This window comes from Anabrus simplex, chromosome 1 (assembly GCF_040414725.1).
Source record: "Anabrus simplex isolate iqAnaSimp1 chromosome 1, ASM4041472v1, whole genome shotgun sequence".
NCBI lineage: Eukaryota > Metazoa > Arthropoda > Insecta > Orthoptera > Tettigoniidae > Anabrus > Anabrus simplex.
Genome location: NC_090265.1, coordinates 1,747,415,166 through 1,747,436,653, shown reverse-complemented (window position 1 = coordinate 1,747,436,653; position 21,488 = coordinate 1,747,415,166). Strand labels below are relative to the sequence as shown.

The following is a 21,488-nucleotide window of genomic DNA, read 5'->3' as shown; positions in this document are numbered from 1 at the left end:
GGTTGAGAGCTCTTGAAAGTTTCAATTGCTGGTCTCAATAAACAATAGGCCGTCTGCTTGTTACAGCTTAGCCACTCAGACCCTATATTTGTCGAATGTCTGTGCACCTTCCACCCTCTAAACGATAGGATATTCATCTGCAAGCTTTTCTGCAGTCTTCTATACGGTTAGATGTACTGTATCTTTTAAATTATTTTATGATGCCCCCTCGTCTCTATATAAAATGTTCTTACCCTTCCCTTAAATTGTTGATGCAGGTGTGAGATATCCCGGTGACTGAGCGAGTTCGCTACGCGTTTTGGGCCACTTAGCTGTCAGTTTGCATTCGGGACATAGTTGGTACGAACCCCACTGTCAGCAGCCCTGAATATGGTTTTCCATGGTTCCCCATTTTCTAAAAAGGCAAATGGTGGGGCTGTACCTTAAGGCCACGTTCGCTTCCTTCTCATTCCTTTCCTATCTTATCTGTGTTGGTGCGACGTAAAACAAATATCATAATAAACATTAGGAGCGTACATCAAAATACGTGACGAAGCAAGTGGAAATTACAGAGTCGATCACAGAAACTTAGAGCAAAATTCTCATAACTGATCTGACGAACTATTTAATTAATTAAACCGGAGTCGTGACCCCTGTAATACATGAAAGTGAAGGCCTCGCAGGCCTAGGAAATCTAATACTGCCAGTGTTAGAAAACAACAGTATATCGATGAGTTCGGAAAGGAAAGATGAAGCGGAGAACTTGGCAATGCCAGACTCCGCTGGGGGCTCGTATCGTAAATTGTGAGCCCCTAGAAACCGATACACACTGTATCTACTAGTAGAGAAAAACAAGCTTGTAGTTTATAATGTTATTATTTTTTTAAGTCTCACTAACTACTTGTAATAGTTTTCGAGAGCTTGTACCTTTACTTCACTGTTATCGGAATTATGGCTTCGAGACTTCCAGTTCTGATAAATTATTATTCATCATATATTTATTTATTTTCCTTAAATTGTACATGGCATGGCTTTCATTTCAAAAAATCTCACATACATTGATTGGGATTTGAACCCCTGCTGCCTTGTTGAGTAACTAGTGACAGTACCACTCGGCTATCATAACCGTTCTTTTATCTTTGATTTTCGCCATTTTTAGAAATATTCTTTGAAGAAAGTGTGGATTTATAACGGACAGAGTGACCGTCGCAATATCATGAAGTTCATGTTGGCTTATCGTCGCATCTCTCTGCCTATAAATAAGTTGTGGATATTATTCTCAGAGACAACTGATTTAGAACTTTAATGGAAATTATATAAATACTGTCTCAGAAGCTGTTTGGCATTAGATAATATAATTCTCATCCTTATTCTTCTTTTTCTTCCTCTTCTTCTACTACTTTCTAACATTTGACCAGTTCATGTAGATTTGGCCTGGTTGTATGGCCGAATACTCTTCCTCACGCCAACGTCATGCGGAGGGATGTATTCATTATTGCGTGTTTCTGTGGTGTTTGGCGGTATGGTGTGTTGTATACACTGTAGGTTAAGAGAAGTGTATTAAGACGAACACAAATACCCAGTCCCCGAGCCATAAGAATTAACCATAAAATCCCCAGTCCGGCGGAGAGTAGGACCCGGGGCCCTCTGAATCGAACTCCGTTACGCTGACCATTCAGCCCAGGAGCCGGCACTGTTTGGACTAGCTAGTATAATTTTTTTATTAAAAAAATATATAAAATATTTTCATATGATTTAAAAATCAATAATTATGGATGGAACGAAGTTGATTTCTAATGAGGTTCAGACGGAGGCCCTTTTGTACAAGAGAACAGCTAAAAGAAAAATTTGGCGGTAGGCTGTCGCTATTGTAACGGCCGCAGGGTATTGAGGGTTCCGTAGACTTACTCATTAGAAAAAGCTAACCTTCAACTGATACTGAGCGTGCGAGTCAACACAGCGCCATCTTATAACAGAGTAGGCGTGTGACGTCACACATTTAGCACGCGTTTTGCCTTACTTTGAAGCGCTATTTCATGAAAACTACACTTTATATTTATTTAATTATTATTACTATTATTCATTTCTTAGTCCGTTTACTCTCCACGATTGGTTTCCCTCTCGGACTCAGCGAGGGATCCCACCTCTACCGCCTCAAGGGCAGTGTCCTGGAGCGTGAGACGTTAGGTTGGGGGATACAACCAGGGAGTAGGACCAGTACTTCACCCAGGCGGCCTCACCTGCTATGCTGAACAGGGGCCTTGTGGGGGATGGGAAGATTGGAAGGGATAGACAAGGAAGAGAGAAGGAAGCGGCCGTGGCCTTAAGTTAGGTACCATCCCGGCATTTGCCTGGAGGAGAAGTGGAAAACCACAGAAACCTACTTCCAGGATGGCTGAGGTAGGAATCGAGCCCCTCTCTACTCAGTTGACCTCCCGAAGCTGAGAGGATCCCGTTCCAGCCCTCGTACCACTTTTCAAATTTCGTGGCAGAGACGGGAATTGAACCCGGGCCTTCGGGGGTGGCAGCTAATCACGCTAACCACTACATCATTGAGGCGGTCATTATTATTATTATTATTATTATTATTATTATTATTATTATTATTATTATTATTATTATTATTTCTTTCTCTGTTAGGGTCTTCTAGGGTCCACGTGACAATTTCAATGATTCATCCTTTGTTGTTCTTTCTTCTTCCTCCAATACTCCTTCATCTCCTCACTTTGTCTCCTTTCTTCTCCTCGGACCATTTTGAGCCTGTTTTCTTTCCCTCCCGACCTTGGAATCCTTCCATTTTTAACACACTCTTTCTAAAAATCTCTCTCTCTCTCTCTCTCTCTCTCTCTATGCTTTTCTACTTCTTATATGATTTATGTTTTAACTTTATTGGAATTGGTATCTGTATTTTAATTTTAAGTTTAATTTTAAGTTTAATGTTTAATTTGATATTTTAATATTCTAAAATGTAGTTAGTATATTCATAAACTTGTATTGTGTTATAAGTAGACGCTACATAAAGGGGCTTTTCAGCCTCAGTGGCATGTATATCATCATTATCAATAAATTCAATTCAATTCAAATTCTCTCTCTCTCTCTGTCGCTTCTTCTTCCCTGATTGTTGTTTCATTCCAAATCTTTCTTGACTACATGAATCCAGGTTGTTGTTGACTTCTTGTTCCAAGAATATTATTATTATTTTGCAACAGGTAGTCTCAAGTTAAATTATATACGCGTTCAACCTTAACACTAAAAGCGTCTTAGGTTGTTTATTTCCGTGTGCCCGTTGTCGAGGAACCTAGGTCTACGTTAAAATACAATACACACGGAGGGTTCTAAGGTTGCGTAACTTGAAATCTGAAGACAGTTATATGCTCTTCGTTGTCCTGCCGCCGTTCTAATCAAATACTTGTGGTCAGTTCTTAGGAGACGACTCTTCTTCTGACGTTGATGGTCTTGCGATGTACGCGTAGCGCTTCATGATATGTAGTCCTGGTAATAAGGAGATAAAAGTGCAGTATTTCCGGCTCGTGGAACACTGAGTGCAGACAGGACAATCATCCGTGTGTGGCGGACATGCTCTGTCGACCGACAAACACACTCCAATCCGTGGCGCAACTAGAGCCGGCCGCGGCCGTTGACCTCCCAGCGCCGCTATGACGCCAGCTGGCCACATTTCGGCACTTTCTTATTGTCATGACTAGTGTGAGTTTAAAGAAAGGTACCAGGCAGCCCACCTAGAGCTCCTTGCTATGCACTAACTACCCTTTCGCAGTCTTGCAGACCAGTGCGCTGGGAAAGCGACAACTCAGTCGAAACTATCCTTTTACCTAACTCACTCATGAGCGAATTTGAGAGGTGACAAAATGATGAAAACCGGTTCTTAGGTGATCATCAAATTTCACTACACTCGTCTCTTTCCACCTGATATTTTCGTAACTAGGATGAAGTACATCATGCTAAAACCTTGTCTGAAATAGACTTCACTACCAAAATTGCGGCCAGTGATGGAGCGAGGGAGGGAAGAACCCTCTCTGCACACTGCCAATTGAGTAGTGCATCTACTACCTTGTGTCAAACCAGTTAGTGATTTCGCAAACATGTCTAATATTCGGTAAGAATGTTTTTCCAGAGCTTACATGCAGCATATGTCAAGCTGATTGGTCTGTAATTATCCACTTTGTGTTTCTCGTCCTTTCCTTTGTACACTTGGGCTATTACAAAAAACATTCATTTGGTATAGCTCCTTCATGCAGACAGTAATCAAATAGTGTCAAAAATGTGTTCTTGGATGCCATCTGTAGAGAGTTCGCGAAACTATCAGGGCAGATAAGTCTGACGTCGATAGCTCGCCCTGGGACCTTGGGCCATACATGACAAGAAAAAGGAAAAATCGTCGATCTTGGTGCTGCTTCGAAAAAAGAAAGTAAGCACGCAAAAGAACGATGCCGCATTTTTCGTAATTTTTATATTTGCCCAAAAAGTCTATTGCTAAGTCTACAAAAAGGTATTGGTGGTAATACTTGCAAACAGTTACAATATACAGTACATTATATTTCCTCTTTTTGGATTTTTTGGTGTGACCTTCCAACAGTTAAAAATGCATAACTTCTACAATACTTGACCTAACTCAATGAAATCAGGCGACGTATATCATATTAGATGTAAGAGATCAGAAAAAATATACGGTGGTCTAGTGGCACAATTTTAGGTTCTAGATGACATTTCATGATTTCTTTATGTGCTTCTAAACTTTGCGCCGGTAGCCTACTGTACGTCTGCAGAGTCCTACGTCGCTCATCATGAAATACTACCTGAGCATAAACATCAAATTTTCAACTTCATTTTTCTATTACATAGGATCTTATTTTGATGCCATATGCATTCAGTGCCCTACCAAAAAACAGCAGAAATAATACTCATCTTCCAAACAACCTGTATTCACTGTACGTGTTAATAAAATAGGTTTGTAGAACATGAAATTCTGTTCGTCCTGTCAAAATCTTATTTTCGGTATGAAGTGGTTTATGTTACTTGAAGTATCGGCATATTCTACAGTGCACGTCATCGGCTAACTGCTCCTAGCCATCCAGCTAATTTTCAGCAATGTATTATAACATTACAATTGATTTTACGGCAAAACGATTAGTACGGCTAAATTTAGGATTAGATTTTATTTTATGAAATACTTCCTTTCGTGCAAAGGCTGCCTTGCGACAAAGCATACTTTTACATTTATTTTTAGAAGATAAATAGGTATACTGTACTTGATAAATGTTGAAGGTAACCTAATTGTAACAGTGATTTCTTAGAATTATCAGTGAGCCCCTTAAGGCTATGATGGCAATCTCCCGTAACGCTATAACTGGCAGAGACATCTGTTTCCAGAAATTAGCGGCAAAAGCGGGAATCGTTCCCCTTGCTCCAATCATCAGACCTACTATGTCGATTTCCTCTATCTGGTATTTCTCCCTGTAGTAAGGAATTGTTGATAAGTAAATATTCCTTTTCTCTAGGTTAATATCTGAGGGCTGCGACTTATTGGCTTTCAAAGCGAATTGTGGGGTCGATGATGTAACCTCTCTTCTTATTCTTGAAAGCAATGATGTCAATCCTTCTGTGGCTTCCGTTGTCCGCTAAGCCATGAACCTCTTCAAATACCCGGAAACCATGGTCTTTTAGCGTTGCCGCAATTAACGAGCGAATGTTATGATGACGCGTATTCCTTAAAAGTTCACCATGAGGACAAGATCACAGAACATGCGCAAGGCTTAAGGTGGCTGTCTTCCCAGTTACAGTTTCTATTTTTGTAGTGTTTCCTGTCTGGAGATTAACTATTAGTTCCTTTAATTTCTCAGGTATTCCTAATGTCCTCAAGGTCTCATTCACCCAGGTCGCATTAAAATCCATCATATTCAATCCAAACATAATTGTCCTCTCCCGCTACGATCCTTCACTATCTCCATGCAGTTTGTATTTACACCTAGTTCATCCAGATCATTCTCCAGATGTGTTTTCCATCTTGTTCTAGGTCTTCCTGGAGGTCTCTTCTTCTCTGGAAATCCTTCCATTACTGCCCTTGCTGTTGACCTTCTGCCGTTCTTTTAACAAGATCGGTCCACTGAATCCTTCTTCACTTAATTAGACATTTGATTCAGGGATCTGTACACCTCATCATTTGTTCTTTCCATCCATATCCCATATTCCTGCACTGATTCCATTGCTATCCGCATTATCATTCTTTAAAATAAATGATTCATAATTTAACCTTCGGATAGATACATTTTACTTTATGTGTGTTAAATTGACCATGGTTGCATGTACCTATTCAGACAAGCTGAGGTGAACAACATTTTTTGTCTCTTCTTCTTAACATATAATTGTCTAAATACCTCCGATTTTACATTAGAAATATATTTATTTCTCAGGATCGTTGTGATGGTTGATCAACGTACATATACTCCATTGTTTACATTACATTACAGTGTTTTGGAATGTACAAACAGTTGTTAGATACATTCACGCAATTCAATTAGAAAGTGTGAAAAAATATTTGAATATCACAACAATCAAAAGGCTTTAAAAGACAAATGTAATTGAAGGCAGATTCTGTCTATTCTGTCTGTCAGCCCTCTTGATGTTATTGTATATTTCACTTCAGCGTGGCCTTGCTCTGCTATAAGCTACCACTGGTATAGATATCATGAGCTCAGGACATCAGAAATGTGTTTCTATAATCACAGTTCACTACTGACCAAATGATTAAGAAGTGGGGATGCTCGTTTGTGTGCCTATGATTTAGAGAGGTTAAGCAAATTCCCGTACACTAAGTACCAAATGAAACCCTATGTTGCCATAATATGATGACGTTCAAATTAGAATCTTTAAGGGTACAAATAAGGGCCTTATTTCACAGGAAAACGTGTTACAAGCAACTAATTGACGAAAAAGTTGATAAGGATCCGTATGAATGAAAGCTATTACACGAGACAACTGCAGTTGCACAGCCGGCAATTAGTTGCGGACTGTTCCGAGGCCGGCAAATTGCACGCTCAATTTCTTGTTGCCCGCACTTTAGCTGGGGCATTGTTTTAAACGTGACCTAATACACTATGCAACCAGTTGCAATGCGCGTGCGGACTAGATGACTAAGGTCTCTTAATTTGTTAGCAGAAGACCCTGATACTCCTTCAGTCAACACAGGTTAATAAGTTCCCAAAACAACTGTCTTCTTCTTCTTCTTCACTGCTCCCTTCTGCCTCTCAGCGTCGGACCGTTCTCAAAATGTATTGGCGGTTTATATTGAAACAACTTACATTGAGGCTAACTGCAAAATTACTACTTACATTTTTTTTCCAATTGGCTTTACGTCGCACCGACACAGATAGGTCTTATGACAATCTAGGAGTGGGAAGGAAGCGGCCGTGGCCTTAATTAAGGTACATTTGCCTGGTGTGAAAATGGGAAACCACGGAAAACCATATTCAGGGATGCCGACAGTGAGGTTCGAACCCACTACCTCCGGAATGCAAGCACACAGCTGCGCGCCCCTAACTGCATAGCCAACTCGCTCGGTGACTTACCTCTCTTTCCGTGGGATACTCGTTCTAATCTGAATGCAGATGTCCTATTTTCTGTAGGCCAGCAATTCATTAAATAATGATGTAGACATATGAAAATAATTTTAAACATTTATTCTCTTCGGCACACAGATAAAGTATAGTACAGAACATAACATAGGGTATACGGGCGTTTACTTCTCTTGGTTCTTATTTATTCTCTTCTGCACACAGATAAAGTATAGTACAGAAGATAACATAGGGTATACGGGCGTTTACTTCTCTTGGTTCTTATTTTCTTTTTAATATAAGAAAGGCAAGATTAGTAGTTGCTCATCCATCTGCACCATTTTCTTACCGAATTCAGATGACGCTCACCACTGACGGAAACTAGTTTCGTAGAACAACAGAGCGCTGACAACTAGTTGCACGCAAAAAGTTTCGCCTGTGAAATAACGAAGTGTATTGAATACCCTCACAATATATGGCAGGCTTGTTTGCTAGAGAGGATTGCTAGCAATGAGTTATATTAAACTTGATCATGCGCTACTGAGCAGATTATTTTTATGAAGATATGGATAAATTCACCGACTTAGAAGTGGGATTCACATCTTGATTTACCTTCCATGACTCGATATTTGCTTATCTTGTTCAAACAATGTATATGGAGTTGTGCCATTTTCTCTACAATGAGTTATTGTTCCTCAAGTCAGAGCAATGGGCATTCTGCCTTTTAAAGACTGCGTGGAGCGTTAAACCTAAACACTCTTTAACAAGTTGTTGTATCTTCACCTACTCGAGCTCGCTAATATCTTGTAGATAGTCGTCACGTATTCGCATTTACCGGCCAAACGTGTTCTGTCACTTTGCTATTCCCAGTGGCCTACTACCAGAAGAACAGGTGTTGCTTAATGATAGATGACCGGCGCTAGTATAGACAATGACAAGGAAGTGCTTTCAAAAACATCCCAGATGCTTGTTTTTGTTTACATACAAACGCAAAGATTTGTGTCTCTTTGAATACATTAGTCTGAAATAAATACATACAAGGTCTATGAACAGCAGTGGAGATTTAAACCTGCAAACTGAAGTTGGGAAATATGTTTTCTTGATCCTCTTCCCAGTGCCTCAGTCTTTGAAACCAAACGACATGTGTTAGATTTCAGAATATTTGTGACTATATCATTTTTAAATTAAACTTGGAATAAATTGTATACATGCAACCTAGACGGAAAAACTGATCTGCGCACTTTTGAGGGAAATTTTCTGAAATAAATATTACATTTATGCTAAAAGATATTCGTAGAATATTTTGTGTACATTTTCAAATACATCATCGGAAGACAAGATCAGTATTTGGTCCCATATTAGCCTATATTCTTGTAGGAAAAGGCTTGAGTATGAAGTTAGCTGCAGAAAAAATGAAATGTGCGGGCGAAGTTGATGGGATAGGTATTTTTAGATCATCATCAAATTGGTTCAGGTGATGCATTGATTGAGACACAGTCTCAGAATCTCTAAGTTCGTAGAAAAGGCATTTTCCGGTACTCGTGAATTGGCGGTAAGTACTATCGTTTCCAAAGAAATACAACACATCCCCAAAAACTCGAGATAGCGTACCAAAGTCGACGAGTAGAACCACACAGTTGACTGCAGCTTAGGTCCAGTGACGAGTTGATATCTGCTAACTAATATCTGCTAACTACTATATTCTAACATATTCTGTCACACAAATCGTCGTCAAAAGTTCCCAGCTTATGGAATGTCTATGACGTAAATTATTAGAAGTTATACTATGCTATGTTAAGTTAAATCTATGTAGGATTTATCATCTAATAACTTCTAATTCATCAAGAAATGTGTCCTTAACATGATGCACATTAAGTCCTTATTTATATAATATAACCTCGTCGTCGGTTGATCACTCGTAAACAAGTATGATGGTCTTCCTATGCAACATACTCTCTTCAGATGACTGCAAAGACCAATCCTTGAACCGCATATTCTTCCACAGTGCGTGCAAGTTTTCCCGGCTGGAAGATATCTTCATGTTTGGACAATGCTGAACCTTCCTTCTAGCTCATCTTCCTTCTTAAGATTGACGGCGGAGGTTTTCAAATTATTCAGCTCCGCTATACAGTAGATGGCTTTCCTCGAGGCAGTGCGGACATGAACAAGTACTTCCCAGTTGTTTAGGGGAATGTTACAGGCTTCAATGTCACCAATGTTTCTTTTGCCATCAGTTAATTCTGAGTACAGCATTTGTTTCGGAAGGCGTTTATTGGACATTGCCATCGTATGCCCAGTCCAGCGCATCTGATGACGAATGATCACAGACTCATTACTAACAGAGTTGACTTAATCTAAAACGCTGACATTTGTTCGTTCATCTTGCAAGGTGATATTAAGAATCCTCCATAGATATCTCTGGTGGTATTTTTCAAGGCATTTGATATGTCGTCTGTGAGTGGTCCATGTTTCACAGCCGTACAGGAAGGCTGGAATTACCACGGCATTTTATACACTGAAATCTTAGTGCTTTTCCACAGGTCTTTATTACATTTCAGATGGTGTTCTACTTCATCATGTATATAAACTATTTATTATTAGGGCCTATTATTTTAAAGTCAGTAATATAATTGAATAATACAGTTTGTCTGTCTTCAAGTCTACTTGCTATCACGATGCCCTTTAAAGGGACCTTGCAGCGAAAGAAAATGTAAAGCAAATCTGAGGAAAAAGTACGCCTGAGATACTGTTAGTCCTTTAAAAAAAGTTTATATTCATTTTCTTCCCAACTCTTTTCCAGGAAATAGTGTTTTTCTGTGATTTGGTACATTCTGTATTCCGTATTCTTTATTCGGTGCAAACTAAAGCAACGGTTAAACTTTAGTCGTACAAACAAAAGGAGCACACATGTGGGGTTTATAAATAAATCTCCTATGCACTATAATTATTTGTCAGATTTTTTTACATGTTAAAAGAGCCTTTCGAGCATGCAGTAGTGGGGCTCTCACGTCACATGGTCCAGCAGAAAGCAGGCGCGAAATTCATATCAAACTGGAAAGAATTCCACGCATTCGAAGCCGCGTTTAGAATTCTATCATATAGTTAATAATGTTGAAATATCATGCTGTGACTTCTTTCTTCTTCTTCTTCTTCTTCTTCTTCTACTGCATTTCCCGCACTTGTGGGGTCGCGGGTGCACAAACTGTGTCGCACATGTGGAGTTGGTCCTGCTTTACGGACGGGTGCCCTTCCTGACGCCAGCCGTATATAGAGGGATGTAATCACTATTGCGTATTTCTGTGGTGGTTGGTAGTATGTTGCCTAAATATGAGGAGGAAAGTATTGGGACAAACAAAGACACCCAATCCCCGAGCCCGAAGAATTAATCAGACTGGATTAACATCTCCTATCCGGCCAGAAATCGAACCCGAGAGCCTCTGAGCCGAAGACCTCAACGCGAAGTATTCAGTCAAGGAGTCGGACTAAGATAATGCTGTGACTGATGGTATGACATTGAAGATACATAATTTTGTCATTTGAATGTAGATATGGACTATGAATTAGCTGTTTCACTTAAAAGAGTACCTTTTCTGTCGAGACTAGGCGATCACACTGCACTATGTCTTTCTAGTATAGGCTGGATCAAATTTGTTACTTTCATTAGTCTTATCTCAGACTTAAACAATATGGAAGTTACTGAGGTATGAGCGATGCCAGTAATTAATTCCTTATGCAGCCAGTCCCTGTTATGAATGGTGTGAAGATGTCGCTCATAGGGTCGGTTGAGGTGGTGGTGGTGGTGGTGGTGGTGATTATTGTTTTAAGAGGAAGTACAACTATGCAACCATCCATTATATAACACTAATCAGAAAGAGAGAAAATATGGAAGGGAGCCGACACTTCGAAAAATGAAGGTATCGGCCAAAAGAAGACAAGGGCCCCGAAGGGCGTGAAAATGAAATGCTCCCTGGGCCTAGAGTGCTCTAATACCACCGGGGTCGGAAAAGAACAAGAGTTCACCAAGGGAGGTCAGATAGGATAGATGAATGTGAGGAGCCTGGCACAAGTAAGTGGAAGAAATGCCAGGACTCAGCTAATGGCCCCGTTGTGGGCAACCCACGCTCCCAGGTTGAGAGCACCTGGGGCCCCTTTTAGTCGCCTCTTACGACAGGCAGGGGATACCGTGGGTGTTATTCTACCGCCCCCAGCCACAGGGGGATAGCATCGGTTGATGCGTGGATTTCAGTGAACTTGGCAGACTGATATGTAACAACAACAACGACGTCTGGTTTGGTGTGGAAAGCAACGGGAAACTATCACACTCCTCATTTCCCTAGTACACCTCGTTGATCTATGCCAGCGGATGACGGAACTGTTGAGGATCGAACCAGTCTTTGGGCTGAATACTCAACATACAACTTCAAATGAGTTTGTTACATTGTCCGTCTCTGTTTCAGATTTCTAGGCTAATATGTCTTGTAAGTCGGCCTCTTTCCAGAACAAGCCTACATTGCCTCGGGCTACAAATGTTAAAATAACCCAACAGAATTTATCTCCAGTTAATGAAATATGTTTTGTGTGAGACATGCTGTGGATGACCTGCTAGCTTGCGTGCCACCCAGCCGGAAGTACATCAAATACAACTAGTGTTGGTGGGCATTTAGTGCTTTCTGTATTCATTAATGACGAGCTAATAAGAGAACAGACTGTTCAGCTGTAGCCTAATTCTATAAAATTATCGACAGCAGATGAGGTTTAATTTTTTTTTTTTTTTCTTTTTCAGAACTTTGTTGTGGCTTCGATTCTATTGTTTGCATTTTAATAATATTCTTGCTTAAATGTAGAACATAACTATTTGGCTTATTAGGAAATATGACTAGGGAAAGGAATTTAAGATGGAAGGTGTGGTCAAAAAAGACTCTGAAAATATATACAAAAGGGTGTTGATGAAATCTTTTATTAAGGTTTAACCATTTACATGAACTTTCTTTATTTGTTGGATTTAGAATGTTGAACTAGTAGTAAGTGACTATTGCCACCGGGATATTTACCATTTGCGATGTAGGTAAGGTAAGGGTTATTCTGCCCGAAGGCAGCTCCGAAACTCCGCAGAGGTGTACCTGAGCCGGAGTTTACGTGCGGAAGGGTGGCCAGTTCCTCTCCGCTCCTCCATTCCCTTAACCCCCACCAACAGCGCGTGGCAACCCATCCAACTCCTGACCACGCCCAATGTTGCTTAACTTCGGAGATCTCACTGGGTCCGGTATTTCAACACGGCTACGGCCGTTGGCATTTGCGATGTATTATTATGTTATATTGGATTACACACAATATTTCAAAGTCACTGGTGCATTGAGCTCAGTGGGTCCTTATACAGCGAGAAACTCCTCGACATCTACAGAAACGAATAGAGCATATCTTGTCAGCACTCGTAAAGGAAAATCAGTCGAAGTTGCTAAGGTTTCCACATGTGCATTGTTCTTCAAATTTAATTCGAATTTGTCTTTAGGAAATCTTTCGAGGTTATCTCTAACTCTTCCACTGTTCCTCCTTCATATCTCATTCTTAACCTTCGACATGAGATTGTACTGTGAAAAATGCGCTCTGGGCCGGACTAACACGGCCAACAAGAGAGTACACAGTAGATAGGTGGAACCGTTAAATTCATGCCAGGATTAACTGAGCTTAGTTCATACTATTGCAATATCATTGTTTAAATTTTAATTTGATTTCACAGCAGTTGGCGGTTATTGCTGGGATATGAATTACTGGTGGTTTCCATCAATTATATTTTCAAATTTATTGTTCTGATCAAACAGAAAGTTAAAAATCTGTTCAGGAAAGGAAAAAAATGTCTAATATTTAAAAACGCAGATAAATATGAGGTGAAAAGTGCTGAAACATGAAATAGAAGGAAAAAGGTGGCAAAATATAGTAAACCTACACAAAAGTGGAAAACGTGCAACAAATTATGTTTATTTCACTTCATTTCATGTCCCCACATACATATGAAATTGGCTTATCTGTAGGAAAATAGCTATATTTTTATAAAGGTGCTCCATCCACTAAAGATGTCCCTCAAAGCATATCGTAGGATCTTCTTCCTTCCCAACTCTAAGGTTGATGAGTAACAAGCATGTCTTCCGAGCGTTGCCTTTCTTTGGTCAAAACCTTTATGTGGTAATAGATGTGATTTTCTTTAATGCTGTCTACAGATTGCACTCTAGGTCTTCCTTTGCTCCTTCTACCTTCCAGTTTCCCTTCAAACAGGGTGGTGCACGCAGCAAACGTAGCTATTTCTTCTCCTATTTAAGATGCTTGTCTCATTTGCTCTTTTGAGTACGTCCTCGTTTGTTACTCTTACCAGTCCAATGTATTCTGGTGTCGACGCCAGCACCTCCGCTTTTCTCAGGGTCCATCTTTTAACCACAGCTTACAACAACCCGTTCAAAACTTTTCATGAAGTGCTTTCGCACCTACACGTCGGTGGTCTTAGGTGATAGTGGACACTTCTTTTCTTTTTTGAGAAAGCTTCCTTCACCTGTGCAATCCTAGCATTTTATTCGTACATTTTCCGTCAGATGTGATCAGACTTCCTACATATATGAATTCCTTTACTTGGTCTGTTTTTTCTCCATCCATCATCATATTGGCAATTTGGTCGTGATTCCTAATAATTGTCTTTACGTTCCACTAACTACTTTTACGGTTTTCGGAGACGCCGAGGTGCCAGAATTTAGTCCCGCAGCAGTACTTTTACGTGCCAATAAATCCACCGACATGAGGTTGACGTATTTGAGCACCTTCTAATACCACCGGACTGAGCCAGGATCGAACCTGGCAAGTTGTGTGTCAGAAGGCCATCGCCTCAATCGTCTGAGCCACTCAGCGCGGCCAATAATTTATGTAAGTTATCGTGGGATATGCAGAGAGAATGTTCGCTTTTACAGTGCGACTAGTAGAACTTACCCGCATTTGGCCGGCCTATTGCTCACGATGTCGCTAACTTATGTCTGAATTCAATAGTTATTGTGCTCGGTTTCGAGACCGAAATTGAAATTATGTCAATGCCTCCTCATACTGCAGGAATTGGAGCGGAAAGGAGGACAATTCGTGCGGGAACGAACTTTATTTCATATTATGTTAAGGTTCTTCAAAATAATGTGGAAAGTGGAACCTTGTACTTTTTACCTATAGATTTACCTTCTATCACCTTAAACACACGCTATCAGAAGCCTTTCCAATGCATGTGAAACCACTCCCGTACTTACCAGATGACTACACTGCATCATGTGGGCGAGTCAGTTCAGCCATCGACTGCTCATTATTATTAGATTCCTTTATTTATCGTGGCAATGTTAGGGGTCTTACGACTACGATGGGGTAGGAACGGGCTTCGAGTGGGAAGGGTGGACTTCATTAAGGTACAGCCCCAGCATTTGCCTGGTGTGAAAATGGGAAAGCACGGAAAGCCATCTTAAGGGCTGCCAACAGTGGAGTTCGAACCCACTATGTCCCGAATGCAAGCTCACAGCTGCGCGACCCATACACACGGATACTTGCTCGGTCCACGTACATCTCAACTCATACGTAAAACCTTACTTGCTGCCATGGCAACGTAAATAACTATTCTGTGCCAGGGAATGGAGAGGAGGGACGATCCACGTGGGAACCAAACATCAATAGTGTAATTATTATTTCTGATCGTGCCTGTTATGATGTTGTTGTTTAAGTCATCAGTCCATAGACTGGTTTGATGCAGCTCTCCATGTCACCCTATCCTGTGATAACCTTTTCATTCCTACGCAACTACTGCATCCTACATCTGCTCTAATCTGCTTGTCATATTCATACCTTGGTCTACCCCTACCGTTCTTACCACCTGCACTTACTTCAAACACCAACTGAACAAGTCATGGGTGTCTTAAGATGTGTCCTATCATTCTATCTCTTCTTCTCGTCAAATTTAGCCAAATCGATCTCCTCTCGCCAATTCGATTCAGTATCTCTTCATTTGTGATTCGATCTATCCATCTCACCTTCAGCATTCTTCTGTAACACCACATTTCAAAACCTTCTATTCTCTTTCTTTCTGAGCTAGTTATTGTCCATGTTTCACTTCCATACAATGCCACGCTCCACACGAAAGTCTTCAAAAACATCTTTCTAATTCCTATATCAATGTTCGAAGTGAGCAAATTTCTTTTCTTAAGAAAGCTCTTCCTTGCTTGTGCTAATCTGCAATTTATGTCCTCCTTACTTCTGCCATCGTTCGACTGCCTTTGTTCGACTGCACTCCATTACTTTTGTTTTGGACTTATTTACTTTCATCTTGCACTCCTTACCCAAGACTTCGTCCATACCATTCAGCAGCTTCTCGAGATCTTCTGCAGTCTCAGATAAAATAACAATATCATCGGCAAATCTCAATGTTTTGATTTCCTTTCCTTGGATTGTGATTCCCTTTTCAAATTGCTCTTTGATTTCCTTTACTGCCTATTCTATGTAAACATTGAAAAGGAAGGCGGACAAACTGCAGCCTTGCCTCACTCCTTTCTGGATTGCTGCTTCTTTTTCAAAGCCATCGATTCTTATCACTGCAGACTGATTTTTATACAGATTGTAGATAATTCTTCGTTCTCGGTATCTGATCCCAGTCACCTTCAGAATCTTAAATAGCTTGGTTTAATCAACATTATCGAATGCCTCTTCTAGATCTACGAATGCCATGTACGTGGGCTTCTCCCTTTTGATTCGATCCTCTAAGATCAGACGTAAAGTCAGGATTGATTCACGTGTTCCTACATTTCTTCTGAAGCCAAACTGATCTTCTCCCAACTCAGCTTCAACTTGTTTTTCCATTCTTCTGTAAATAATACGTGTTAAAATTTTGCAGGCATGAGATACTAAACTAATGGTGCGATAGTTTTCACCTGTCAGCACCGGCTTTCTTGGGAATAGGTATAACAACATTCTGGCGAAAATCGGATGGGACTTCTCCTGTCTCATACATCTTACACACTAAATGGAATAGCCTTGCTATGTTGGTTTCTCTTAAGGCAGTCACTAATTCAGAGGGAATGTCATCAATTCCATGTGCCTTGTTCCTATTTAGGTTGCTCACAGCTCTGTCAAACTCTGACCTCAAAATTGGGTCTCCCATTTCATCAGCGTGAACAGCCTCTTTTTGTTCCAGAACCAAATTATCTATATCTTCACCTTGATACAACTGTTGGATATGGTCCTGCCATCTGTCTGTATGGCCTTCTTTCCCTAGAAGTGGCTTTCCATCTGAGCTCTTAATATTCATACACCTAGATTTCCTTTCTCCAAATGTTTCCTTGATTTTCCTGTATGCAGCATCTACCTTTCCTAGGACCATACAACCTTCGACATCCTTGCACTTCTCCTTCAGCCAGTCTTGCTTAACTACCTTGCACTTTCTATCCACTTCATTCTTTAATCGCCTGTATTCTTTTCTGCCCTCTTCCTTTCTAGCATTCTTGTATTTTCGTCGAACATGAATCAGGTCTAGTATCTCCTGAGTTATCCACTGATTCTTGGTTGATCTTTTCTTCCTTCCTAACATTTCTTCAGCAGCCCTGTTAACTTACTTTTTCATGACTATCCACTCTTCCTCTATTGTGTTTCCTTCAGCCTTTTAACTTAGTCCTTTTGCAACATGTTCCTTGAAACAGTCCCTCACGCTCTTTTCTTTCAACTTGTCTAGATCCCATCTTTTTGCATTTTTTTTCCTTCAATTTCTTCAGCTTCAGATGGCATTTCATGACCAATAAGTTGTGGTCAGAGTCCACGTCTGCTCCTAGGAAAGTTTTGCAATCCAACACCTGGTTTCTGAATCTCTTCCTAATCATAATGAAGCCTACTTGATACCTTCCATTGTCTCCAGGTCTCGTCCACGTATACAGCCGTCGTTTGTGGAGTTTGAACCAAGTATTGACTAAATTGAATGGATGAAAACCATAACGGTATAAGTGACATATTTAAAAACATTAGTTAATTGCAGGATGTAACTCCGGGAGGATGTATCTTTTCACCAGCAAAGAGATACAAGTGATAGCGGTAATATTCTGCGCTCTAGTGATGGGTGGTATAACTACAAATAGCATGCTTTATACGAGTGTTAAGATGTTTAAATGCCTTTTTCTCTGAATGACCAAAATGCTACTTACACCGTTATAGTTTTCATCCATTCAATTATGATCAGTGCAGAATTCAACCAGCCGACTTCCTCTTTCGTTCCTTTATCCCAATCCAAATTATCCTACTGTATTACCTTCTCTTCCTTGCCCTACCAATGCATTCCAGTCTCCCATCACAATTAGATTCTCGTCACCTTTTACATATTGTATTAAATCTTCTATCTCTTCATATTTTCTTTCGATTTCCTCATCATCCGCTGAGCTAGTAGGCATATAGACCTGCACTATTGTGGTGGGCATTGGTTTGGTGTTTATCTTGACGACAATAATTATTTCACTATGCTGGTCGTAGTAGCTTACCCGCTGCCCTATTTTCTTATTCATTATTAAACCAACTCCTGCACTTTCTCTGTTTGATTTTGTGTTGATAATTCGGTAGTCGTCTGACCAAAAATCCTGTTCTTCCTGCTAACGTACTTCACTTAAACCAACTACATCTAACTTTAGTCTATCCATCTCCCTTTTCATATTCTCTAATCTACCACAACGATTCAAACTTCTAACATTCCACGCTCCGACTCGCAGAATGTCAGTATCCATCTTCCTGATGATCGCCCCTAGTTTACCTCCGGAATATTTTACCCGAGAGGAAGCCATCATCAGCACATCATTCATACAGAGAGAGCTGCGTGTCCTCGGGAGGTATTTAAGGCTGTAGTTTCCCGTTGCTTTCAGCCGTGTAGCAGTATCAACACAGCTAAGCCATGTTGAGTATTATTACAAGGCCATATCAGTCAATCATCTAGACTGCCGCCCTTGCAACTTTCGAAAGGCTGCTACCCCCCTTTCGATGAACCATTCCTTAGTCTGGTCCTTCAACAGATACCCATTCGATATGGTTGCACCTGCGGCTCGGCTATCTGCTTCATTGGGACATGCAAGCCTCCCCACCTCGGCAAGGGGAGGTCTGTTATGATATTCAGACATAATCTAAGTTAGCGTAATAGACTTGGAACTTGCACGTCTTCATTGTACCGGAATAATCCGAAAATTCCAAAATCTGCATCCTACCGAAAACTTGGACCTGGACAAAAGTTGCTTATTGTTACATTGAACTAATTTTTATTCTATAACGTTTCTTCGTAAACACAGTTTTAACGGATATACAAGGTGAAGCGTAATTCACGCACTCGGGCGTCGCAGCGCAACTCCTCACATGCCAGCAATAAAAAAATGTCTCTTACAAAATTTCGTCTTGCGAGTATATCCGGCAGAAAAACGACGTAGAAGAGTAGCAATCTGGCAACACTGTAAACACATTTAGGGTAACTACCGCTGTCAGCAGAAGGTAGCCGTTCTGTACAGTTGGTGCAGTGGATAGAGTTTTGGGTTAGCATGCAGGAGGTCGAGTGGTCGATCCTGGGTTGAGGCGTATGTTTTTTTTTTTCGTAAATGTAGTCCAGGTGGTATGGTATCTGGCATCTTAATCGTCAACAGCGATTGCAGTGGGTCCTCTAGACACCATTTGCACTTATATACTACGATCCTAGAAATGGACGAACAATCGTTTCCATTGGTCAGCTTTGAAAGGTGCCCTTTCCACGTCGTGGGCGTGAGTTTAATATGGATAGTATTAGTGCTAATGTGCTACATCTGCGCGATCATATTACATGTAGTATGGTGGCGTCTCCGAAAACCTTAAAAAGTAGTTCGTGGGACGTGAAACAAATAACATTATTATTATACATGTAGTATGTAAATGACAAGTAGATGTTGTGTTATTGTACTGTGCTATCATCTTTAGCAGATCGAAAGTGACATTGTTTGTGTAGTTATTCTGTCCTATGACCGGTCATTTGTTTCAGCTGTCTATTTCTTATTAGTCTAACCAGGTATTTGTTGTTTCAGCGTTACAAAATGTTGTAAATGTAGGATACATGTGACCTCAGAAACGGTGTCTTACTGTATTACAGTAGGTAATGTAAGGTGGAAATTAGCAAATAAAAAATGTGCCTCAGCCCAGGATCGAACCATCGACCTCCTGCACGCCAACCAAAAACTCTACCCACTGCACCAACTGTACAGCACGTCGAAAACGTGCTGACAGCGGTAGTTACCCTACATATGGTTCCAGTGTTGCCAGATTACTACTCTTCAACGTCCGTTTTCTACTGGATATACTCGCAAGACGAAAATTTGTAAGAGACATTTTTTTATTGCTGGTATGTGAGGAGTCGCGCTGCGACGCCCGAGTGCGCGAATTAGTACATTTAGTGGGTTTGAAAGATGTACAGTACCTACAAGAAAAATATAATTGAGTTAGTACATTCTAAATATTACGATGAGCAGGTAGCCTACGGGTGTCAAATCAAAAGACCTGAATCTGGCAAACCGAACTTGTCCTTGGACACTCTCGGCGCTAAAAGCCATTCGCCATTTCATTTTTTCATTATAAAAATAAAATTTAGGTGAAAAATCTCTTATAGCCTACTTTCCTCGTTTATGTACAGGCCTAGACTTTTTGGGAAAGAAGCAATATATCTGTATCATATTTTTAAAAGCGGTGTGTATTTGCCCCTATTAATAGGCCGAACGCTAATAAGATATAAAGAGTGTACCATAACTATACCGACAAAAAAATAAGCGATGCTGTTCGTGTTTTGTATTTTGTCTGTATTTTATTGTATACCGAGCGAGTTGGCTGCGCTCTTTGGGCCAAGTTGTTGTCAGCTTGCATTCGGAAGAGAGTGGGTTCTAACCCGGCTGCCAGTAGCCTGAATATGGTCTGGGCTGTACGTTAATTAAGGCCACGGCATTTTCTTTCCCAGTCGTAGTGCTTTTCTATCCCATCGTCGCCATAATATTTTATGGCAAAGGTCTCTTCACAGAGAATGAGTTGTCATTTTGTTTTTGTTTTTAAATTAGAAATACTTATTAGACAACTACTGATAATGACGTATCCATTTCTTCTTGTTATAGTCGAGGAGATGGACCAGTACCTGGACTATATCGGTGGCCCAGCCGGAGCGCTGGCGCTCACTGGAGTCGCGGCCGCCTCCGCCTTCTACCTGGCGAGCCGTCCCACCCCGCAGAAACCCCTGGTAGAGCTGGATCACCAGTGTACACTCCTACCGGTAAGTAGAGCATCTATTACCATAATTTTGTAGGCTGGAAACGGAAAACAGACTTCATTCCTCGCATTCCATACGTCTTCGGAAAACTTGTTCCCAGATGGTGCTGATCAAAGATGATGTCGACGCTATTTCCCGAACTAAATATATCGATCAGAAGGCATGTGTTAATTTTCTTTAAAGTTCAACACTTGCTCGTTTCGCCGTCCTGCTCATAATACCACTCTTGTTACCGTCGCAATGTTTTCATAGCCAAGACTACGTATTCCGAAGTGAGTAAGCATCCACTTGACTCAATTTACGAACTGAACGTACTGATTTACTGTTAGGAGACAAGGTAAACTCGATGATTTGTTAATGCCTTATTTTTGAGTGAAATATAAACGTACAATATATAGACTATAATTTATTTTCTTATTCTCTATTATGCGAAGCCTCCGTGGCTCAGGCGGCAACGCGTCGGTCTCTCACCGCTGAATACCGTGGTTCAAATCCCGGTCACTCCATGTGATATTTGTGCTGGACAAAGCGGAGGCGGGACAGGTTTTTCCCCGGGTACTCCGGTTTTCTCTGTCATCTTTAATTCCAGAAACACTCTCCATTAACATTTCATTTCATCCGTCATTCATTAATCATTGCCCCAGAGG

At 40.7% G+C, this 21,488-nt stretch overlaps 1 protein-coding gene across 4 annotated transcripts in view; it reads left to right on the top strand.

Moving 5' to 3' along the window:
- The window catches only part of LOC136858740 (long-chain-fatty-acid--CoA ligase 1), a 488,109-nt gene that overhangs the window by 292,787 nt on the left and 173,834 nt on the right, over nt 1-21,488 (top strand). For all 4 annotated transcript variants that reach the window (XM_067138498.2, XM_067138499.2, XM_068225679.1 and 1 more), the window contains exon 2: nt 20,690-20,844. In XM_067138498.2, the coding sequence (XP_066994599.2) occupies nt 20,690-20,844 (155 nt within the window). The remainder of the gene's footprint in view (nt 1-20,689; nt 20,845-21,488) is intronic.